Genomic DNA, 9719 nt, shown 5'->3' on the forward strand with positions numbered 1-9719 from the left:
GCGGGACCAGCCGCGCCCCAGCCAAGCTCAGCCCTGACTGCAGGGCCGAATCAGCTCGCGTCGTCCGCAGCCCTGCTAGCTGCCGATCCGGATCCTGGGACTCAGCCCTACACTTCCTCCTGCTCTTCCTTCCCTTTCCCTTCCTCCTTCTGATTCTTCGTCCGCCGCGGGACCTGATCCGGGCTGCGGCGCGGGAGGCGGCGGCCTGGGCGTCTGCGGCCGCCGTCTCGCTGCGGGCGCCGGACCGGGGGGAGGATGCTGCTAGTCGTGCCCGCGTCCTCGCCGTCCTCCCCGGCCGCCCGCGGGGGCTTTGTTGTGGTCCGGACGCCACGAGCCGCCCCCTGGTGAAGTCGCGTTCTGTCCGCGCACCTAGCGGGAGGGCGGGCGCGCGTGTGCCTGGAGTGCGCGCCTGAGCGCGCTTGTGTGTGCAAGACCCGACCCGCGGCCCCATTGTGCGTCCACCCGCGGCGGCAGGGAACATGTGGGTGAACCCTGAGGAGGTGCTGCTGGCCAATGCTCTGTGGATCACCGAGCGAGCCAACCCGTACTTCATCCTGCAGCGGAGGAAGGGGCATGCGGGTGATGGAGGCGGCGGCGGTGGGCTGGCAGGTAAGGACCTACGGCGGGTCCCTGCGGAGGGGATCCGGAACGCTGCGACGCTTCTTGCGGGCCTTGGGCTGCAGGCACACGAGACGCCGCCCGATCTCCTGGGGCTTGGCGACCGCCCCGCCTTGGTGCGTGCTGGGCTTTGGGAGTAGTGATTTTGAAACTGGAAGATGCTTCTTTTCTGACCCTGTCGGGTTGAGCCTGTGAAGTAATGGTAGCTCAATAAGTGGGTGATGTTGATGAGAATGGGGATGAGTGAATCAGAGATAAGGGGGAGTATTAGCCCTTATGAATTGAAATTGCTACGTAGCCGCACCCCCCCCACACACACCACCACACATATATACACACCCCGCGCCCGGTTTCTGTGTGTGTATGTGTGTTTAATATCTCTGTATGGTTAAGAGGGATAGAGGAAGGTTAATTTTTACCTCACTGTCTTCACTGGCAATAGCAGGATGGGGTATAAAATAGCCTTTTGTTTCCACGGAAGCAATCTGTAAGGAGCTGGTGTGGTCATTTCCTATATTAGTTATGACCGAAGAGAATGAATAAGGAAAAAGGAATTCTTTTGTTGCATATAAAACAAAGCAAGTTATCTGGTTCTGGTTGGATTAGCTGTATAACTGCATTTTAACTCCATCACTTCATCTTCTTCTCCCTCACAAGGTATTAATAATGTAACTGTCACTGAAGCAATATCGTATCGTTCAACATTATGGATCAGTCAAACCTTTATCCCAAGTAGTGTGACATTAGAAAGGCCTTCCTTTATCAACTAAACCGTTTGCATGGGTAGGTTACAAATAATCTTGAACTCCTATGATACTAGAGGAAGTGGACCTTCCCTTCCCGCTGTTAGAATGTATAGAACTGGAATGTTTCTTACAGTGAAAAAGTTAGCAGAAGAAATAGGAGTTTAACCAGGGAAGAGACTGCAGAAAAGAGATGAACTTTGACCTCTTCCTTGTTCAGAATGTATCACCCTCCTATCCAATAAAAAATTCTTCATGTAGTATGTATTTAATAGTGTGATTATAATTTATAAACTAATTTTCTCAAGGTTAAAATTCAAGTGATGTGGTACAGTGGTACAGTGGTTATATTTGAAAGGTCTTTCTAGTGCTTTAGACAGACTGTAGGTAAACAACTCATTTCTGTACTTTCAGCCATAAAGGAGAAAGGAATCTGCAGAGCTCCAGAGTCTGTCTGGAAATTATGATTAGTGACTTGGCATCAGAATTTTCTACATCATTTTGTAGAAATTGTCTGAGAGTATACATTAATATGTAACTTGCATATCTGTCAAAATGTTCTTTTTTAAATCTTAGGATAGTGATATTAAGTAGATAATTTATTAAACTAACAAACAAAGAATATTTCTGGCCTGGAGTTAATCCTCCTACACAATGTAATGCTATTTATTTTCCTAGGTTGTTTGCAATAGGCTTTGAGAAATGCAAAACCTTCTTTTTCTACTTAAGATTTTTATTGTGTTTCTACTGACTCTTAGAGCTAGCACTGACTACAGTCCACTTGAAATCATATTGTTAAACTTATTTCACATGGATAAAAGTATCTTTTTAATTAAGAAATCATCACTATGGTACTTATTGCAGAAATGAATAAGTTATTATCATGAGTAAAAATGTTTTTGCCAACAAAGGCTATTTTCAGTCAGCAGAGGTAGGATGTTTGCACTGATAGATTGGTGCCACATCAGATGTAGCAGGAACATTTTAAGAAATCTTTGTACTACATATTAAAAAAACTGACTTCCTGTTGAGTAGATTCTGACTCTTGGTTGACAACTGTGGTCCATAGAATTTTCAATGGCCGATTCTTGGGAAATAGATTGCCAGGCTTAACTTCCAAGGCACCTGTGGGTGGACTCGAACCTTGAACCTCTACCCTTTCGGTTGGCTGCTAAACTTGTTAACCATTGCACCGCCATATATGTGTTAATTCTAATATAAGTTCATTCGTTAACTCATTTCATCATTTAACAAATACTTACTGACAGTTTCCTGAGTTCCAGTGTTACAAAGATCACAGCCTAGCAGAAGAAGACAGATGTTGATGAAATAATCACAAAAACTAATGTAAAAGTGCCACTCTCCAGGGTCCCTGCAGAAAACAGAATCCAACCTAGTTCACATGAAGAGAGTTTAATGAAAAGACCACTTAAAAAGGTGGAGGCAGGGTTACAAGAACCGTTAAAGTATATTGACGCAAAGCAGTGGATCTGAAGATCAAGAGGTAGGAATGATGCTACTGGAGCCTATGAGAACCTGGGTGTTGGAGGAAGAGCTCTGGCCTGGAGAGAAGCAGCTGCTCTAGGAAATACAGACAAAGAGCGAGGGGTGGGGAGGACACCCTGATCGCTCTCTCTTCCCTTCCTCCCATCTTCTGCCATTGGCTCCCATCAGTGGAACCCAGTAGAGCCAGGGAGTCTTGATGAAGTAGTCAGCTTCCCAGGGCAAAGAAGAGTAGAGAACAAATTTGGGGAGTGAGGGTAAACAGAAGGACTAGCACAAGTACCATAAGGAGAGGAATATGATTCGATTAACCCTAGTTGGGAACAGGGATGGAAGCAAGGAAATATGCCCTGAGAAAATGACACTTGGAGCTGAGAACTGAAGAAAGAAAGCCTGTGAGGAGAGGAGAGAAAAACAAATGTGGAGTGTGAGTTGTTGGAATTTTCCTGGGAGATCTCAGGACCTTTATATAATGTATTATCTGGACCAGTACACTAGAGTCCATTCAGCAATGGGAAACCCACCCACTGTTAATTGACAAATCAAAAACCAAACCAAACCCACTGTCGTTGAGTCGATTCTAAATCATAGCAACCTCTATTGGGTTTCCGAAGTGGTAAATCTTTACAGAAGTAGATTGCCATGTTTTCCTTCTGCAGAGTGGCTGATGGGTTTGAACCGCTGATCTTCTGGTTAACAGTCAGATGCCTTAGGCACTGCACCACCAAAGCTCCTTGTTAACTGGCTGTTGTTGTTGTTATGTGTTATCGAGTGAGATTCAACTCATAGCAACCCCTTCTTGGGTTTCCGAGGCAGTCACTGCGGAAGTAGATTGCCCGATCTTCCTTCCGAGGAGTGGCGTGATCATCATGATGCTAGTGAGATGTTAGTGCAGAATGCTATATAAAATACTTGCCATTAAAGAAATTATTCTATTTCAGATTCCAGGTAATAAATGTAGGTATTGATACAATGAAGTCTTCTATTGTGGGTCCATTGATTTATTTCACCTCTTTTAACTGAGACTTCATACACATACAGGAAAGAGCAGAAAACAAAGGTTGAGAGGACAGAGATTTATCACAAAGTCAACACCTTACAACCAACACCAGGTTAACAAATAGAACATTGCCAGTGCTCTAGAATCTCCTTACGGTGACCCCTTCCTATTTACTTCTCTCACCCACCCCCAAAGGTAAACATTCTCCTGGTGTTTTATTGGTGAACACTGTCTTGCTTTTCTTTATAGTTTTTCCAACAAAGGAAGTATCCCTGAACATGACATTTTAGTTTTGCCTGTGTTTTGAGCATAGAGTGAAATGGAATTATGGAGTATATTTCATTTTGTCTGGATTCTTTTGCTCAACACTGTGATATGAATATGGTTGTTTGTGGCTATAGTTTATTCATGCTGTATAGAAAACTATTGTATGATGTACCACAGTTTATTTATCCACTATATTATTGATAAGGAACTCTAGTGGTGCAGAGCCTAAGGCGTTTGAGGTTCAAGCCCACTGCCTGCTCCACAGAAGATGGGGCAGTCTACTTCCGTAAAGATTACTGCTTCGGAAAATGGGGGTCACTATGAGTTGGAATTGACTCCATGGCGGTGAGTTTGGATTTTTTGGTATATTGTTGAAAGATCTTTGTTTGGTCTGTTTTGGGCCATTATGGATAATGGAGCTATGGATGTTGCTATATGTGTTTTTTGTGCCTGTGGGCATACATTTCTTTTGGCTCTATACCCAGTAGAAGAATTGCTAACTCACAGTAGATAATCTCAAACTGTTCTGCAAAATAGTTGTACCAGTATACTCCCACCAGCATCATATGGGAGTTTCCCTTGTTCCCTATCTTTGCCAATGTTGTTGGGTTTTGTAATTTTAGCCATTTTGGTGGTTTTATAAGGAGCTTTCCTGGAGCTATGGTTAAAGCATTGGGCTGATAACCAAAAAGATTGGGGGATTGAAGCCACTATTTGCTGCTCCATGAGAGAAAGATTAGGCAGTCTGCTTCCCTAAAGATTGGCAACAGGCTTCGTACACTAAGAGTCTAAATAGACTCCATGATAGGGGGTTGGGTTTTGGTTTTATAGTAAAATCACAGTGTGGGTTTTTATTATTATTATTTTCTCCTGACTAATGAGATTGAGCGCCTTTTTATATGTTTATTGCCCCTTTGGAATATTTTATGCCATGGGTGTTCAAGTCACTTGCCCATTTTTTTCTCTTACTGATTTGTGGGAATTCCTTTACATATTCTGGACATAAGCCATTTGTTGCTTATGTGTGACAAAATCTTCATTCTGTAGCTTGTCCTTTCACTCTTTTAAGAATGAACAGAAGTTCTTAATTTTCACACAGTCTAAATCCTTTATGGAATCCATTCCTTTGTGGTTAATGTTTTATTGTATCCTATTCTTGCTCTGAGGCCGTAAAGATAGTTTCATATGTGATCTTCTAGAAACTATACAGTTTTATCCCCTACATTCATATCTATAATTCACTGGAAATTAATTTTTGCATATTATAGGAGGGAAGAGTCAAATTTTCTTTTTTAAATATTTTATGGATATCTAGTTGACACAGTAGGAGCTCTGGTGGTGTAGAGCCTAAGGTATTTGACTGCTAACCAGAAGGCTGGCAGTTCAAACCCACCAGCCACTGCTCGGAAGGAAGATTGGGCAATCTACATTTGTAGTGATGCCACCTTGGAAACCCAAAGAGGGGTTGCTATGAGTCAGATCTGACTCGACAGCAGTGAGTGAGTGTGTGTGAGCTGACACAATATGATTTATTGGAAAGAACATTCTGCCCCCACTGCTGTCATAAATCAAGTGCCCAAATATGTCTGAGTCTGTTTTGGGCTCTCTAAAACCAATTGCTATCAAGTTGACTCCAACTAATGGCAACCCCATGTGTAGCAGAATAGAACTCTTCTCCAGAGTTGTCAATGGCTGTGATCATTTGGAAGCAGATGGGAGGCCTTTGTTCTGAGGCTCCTCTGGGTACACCAAACCCCATCCTTTCAGTTAGCAACCGAGCGTGTTAGCTATTTGCACCTCCCAGGGACTCCTTGTCTATGCCTTCTGTGTCTTAGTATATTCTTGCATCAGTACCACACTGTAGTTTTAAAATGTGTGTTTAAATTTAGTAGATTAAGTCGTCTTATCTTGTTCATTCTTGTTTAAGCATCTGTTAGCTATTCTTTGACTTCCGCATTTAAATAAAAATTTTAGCACAAACTTTTTAAGTTCCACCAAAATGAAACAACAACAACAACAAAGACTGTCAAACAGTATTTGGTTGAGATTTCATTGCACCTATAAGTAAGTTTGGGGAAAATCAATACCTTTATAATATCATATCTTCCAGTCCATGAATGTGGTATGATCTAATATTTATGTAGATCTTTTAAATTTTTGCAAATGGTATTTCATAGTTTTCTGTGTAGATGTTCTGTATATCCTATGAGATTTATTTATGCTTAGATATTTCATTTTTTTCCTTTTTTATTGTATATAGTATCTTTTTAAAGTTTTATTTTCTAATTCCATTTTGCTGGAATAAATACAAATACAGTTTTGTTTTGTTTTTAACTGACCTTGAATCTAGAACCTAACTTAAAAATTCTAATAATTTATCTGGGAGCTCTGGTAGGGTAGTGCCTAAAGCATTTGACTGCTAACCAGAAGCCTGGCAGTTCAAACCCACCAGCTACTCTTCGGAAGGAAGGTTGGGCAATCTACTTCCATAATGTTACCACTTGGGAAGCCCAAGGAGGAGTCACTATGAGTCGATTCCAACTCGAGGGCATATAACAACAACAACAAAATAATTCATCTGTAGAATTTTTTGTATTTTCTGTGTACACAGTCATAACATCTGAGAATGTTGACAGTTTCTTTTCTAGTATTATTTATTTAGCACAGGCTAGAACCTCATGTTCAATGTTGAATAGATACAGTGATGGTACATATTCTTGCCTCTTTCAACATCTCATCATTAAGTATGGTGATTTTTGTAGCTATTTTTTTTTTTTTTCCTTTTAAGGGAGCTTTTATTCCTAGTTTGCTAAGGGTTTAAAATTATATATGGATACTGAATATTTTAAAATTCTTTTCTATATCAAGATAATCATGATTTTTTCCCCTTTTATTCTATTAGTGTGGTGATTTATATTAACTGAATTTCAGGTATTTTAACCCTATTTGCAAATCTGAAACTTCTCAAATTGGCTATCGTATGTTATTCTTTTCATGTTAATATCATTGGCTAGTATTTTATTTAGGAGCTCTGGTAGCATAATGCCTAAGGCGCTTGACTGCTAACCAGAAAGCTGGCGGTTCAAACCCACCAGCCACTCCTCGGAAGGATGGTTGGGCAATCTACTTCCCTGGTGATACTGCCTCAGAAACCCAAGGAGGGTTCGCTATGAGTCGGGTCCGACTCGACGGCACATAACAACAATAACAACATTCATTAGTAGGCTTGCCTGTATTTTTTTTCCCCTCATAGCATCTTTATCAAATCTTGATATCAAATTAAAAAAAAAAAATAGTTGGAGAGTTCTATTTTCTGGAAGAGTTTTTGTGTTATCAGTATTATTTTGACCTTATGTGCTGGGCAAAATTCATTGGTGAGGCTGCCTGGCCTTCAAAGTTTTTTTTTGTGGAAATAGTTTAAATTATAGATTCAATTTATTGAAGGGTATAGCACTGTTCAGATTTGCTTGTAAAATGTATTTTCTTTACAGTTATTTTAAGGTATATATTTCTAGGATTCATTGTTTTCATCTAAATTTTCAGATACATTGGTATAAATTTGTTTATAATATTCTCATATTTTAATGTCTATGGGATGTGCAATGATGTCATCTTTTATATTCCTGGCACTGATTATTTGTGCTTTCCCTTTCATAATTAGTCTTTCCATGAGCTTATCAATTTTATTAATATTTTTATAAAGAAATAACTCTGGACCTGTTGACCTTTTCTGTTGTATATTTGTTTCCTATTTCATTAATTTCTGTTCTTTATTATGTTTTTATTTTACTTTACTTTTTACATAAATTGCTCTTATTTTTCTAGATTTTTGGAAGCCGCACTTACTTTATGGATTTTCAACCTCATTTTCTAATATATACATTTGTGGTGGTGGTGTTGTTTGCCGTCGAGTCAGCTCCGACTCATAGCGACCCCTCCTTGGGTTTCCGAGGCAGTATCACTACAGAAGTAGGATTGCCCAACCTTCCTTCCGAGGAGTGGCTGGTGGGTTTGAATTACCAGTTTTCTGGTTAGTGGTCAAGTGCCTTAGGCCCTAAGCTACCAGAGCTCCCATTTAAGACTATAAATTTCCCTTTCAACATGACTTTAGCTGCATTCCACAGCTGAGTTTTGATAGGTAGTATTTTGATGATAATTTTGTTCAAAATATATTCTACTTTCTTTGACCTAGAGTTTTTCTAAACTTTTGTGTTTATTTTCCTGCAGCATTTAGAAGTCATGTTTTGTATGATTTCAGTGCTTTAAAATGTATTGACTTGCTTTATGTATTGTCAATGGACAGGTTCTGTAAATGTCATATGCTGTGCTTGAGAAGAATATACATATTACAGGTACTAAATAAATGTTTTCTTTATATTCATTTGGTCAAGTTAGATTCTTATATTGTTCAAATTTTCCATGTCTTAACTGAGAAATTCATTTATTTTTGGTAATCTTCTGTCACTTGCAAAGAGAAGTAGTCTCAGTTCTTCCATTGTAATTATTGTTTTGACTATTTCTCCTTGTATCTTCCAATTTTTGTTTTATATGTTTTGAGGCTACATCATTGTGCATGTATCCATATATAATTATAATATATTCCTGATGAATTAAAATATTTATTATTAAATATTTCTCTATATCTCCAGAATTCATTTTTGTCTTAGAGCCTACTTTGCTTCATTCAAATTATTATAGTTACAACAGAGTTATTTGATTAGTGTTTGGATGTTATACCTTTTTTCATGCTTTCACTTCTCTTCTTTCTGTATCCCCATATTTAAATAATAGGTAGTTAATTTTTTCCCTTAATTTAGCTTGGCAAATGTTTGCCTCTCAGTTGCATTTCACTGTTCATTTAGCAGTTACCCTGGAGATTATACATTGTTGACTTATCAAAATCTGTTATTAATTGGTAGTTTTATTTTAAAATCTTTTTTATTAGTACTTTTAATTTTTTTCCCACATAATGCAAGGACCTTGAAATACTTTAACTGCATTTATCCCCATCACCAATTTATATGTTCTTGGTGGCATAGTGCCTAAGGATTAGACTGCTAACCAGAAGCCTGGTGATTCAAACCCACCAGCCACTCCTTGGAAGGGTGGTTGGGCAATCTACTTACGTAGTGATACCACCTCAGAAACCCAAGAAGGGGTCGCTATTAGTCAGATCCAACTCGATGGCAGTGTGATTGGTTTTTGGTTTGGTTGTTGTAATGTATTTTAATTCCTTACATATTTTTAACCCAAGAACATATAATTTCCACAATTTTTTAAGGTCTATTTATTACATATTTACCATTTTATTATATTTTCTTCATTCTTTCACCTCTGACCTTTCATCTAGAATCATTTTCCACTGCCTGGAAAACATCCTATGCTCTCTCCTTTTGTGAGAGCATGATGGTGACACATTTTCTCAGCTCTTGTATTACTGAAAAATCTCTCCACTTTGCCTTCAGTCTTGAAGGATATTTTTGTTTTGAATATTTGGTTTTGATGAGTTTGATGATGATGTGTCTTGGTGATTTTCTTTTGGGGTCTATCCTGTTTGGGGTTCATTGGACTTCCTGAATGGATATATT

At 39.3% G+C, this 9719-nt stretch overlaps 1 protein-coding gene across 1 annotated transcript in view; it reads left to right on the forward strand.

Moving 5' to 3' along the window:
- The first annotated feature begins 479 nt into the window (after window positions 1-479).
- The window catches only part of TBC1D9 (TBC1 domain family member 9), a 167269-nt gene continuing 158029 nt past the window's right edge, over window positions 480-9719 (forward strand). Inside the window, exon 1 of the mRNA XM_007941199.2 lies at window positions 480-609. Coding sequence (XP_007939390.1) covers window positions 480-609 — 130 coding nt within the window. The remainder of the gene's footprint in view (window positions 610-9719) is intronic.

This window comes from Orycteropus afer, unplaced genomic scaffold (genome assembly GCF_000298275.1).
Source record: "Orycteropus afer afer isolate SDZICR_OR568_19922 unplaced genomic scaffold, OryAfe1.0 scaffold00076, whole genome shotgun sequence".
NCBI lineage: Eukaryota > Metazoa > Chordata > Mammalia > Tubulidentata > Orycteropodidae > Orycteropus > Orycteropus afer.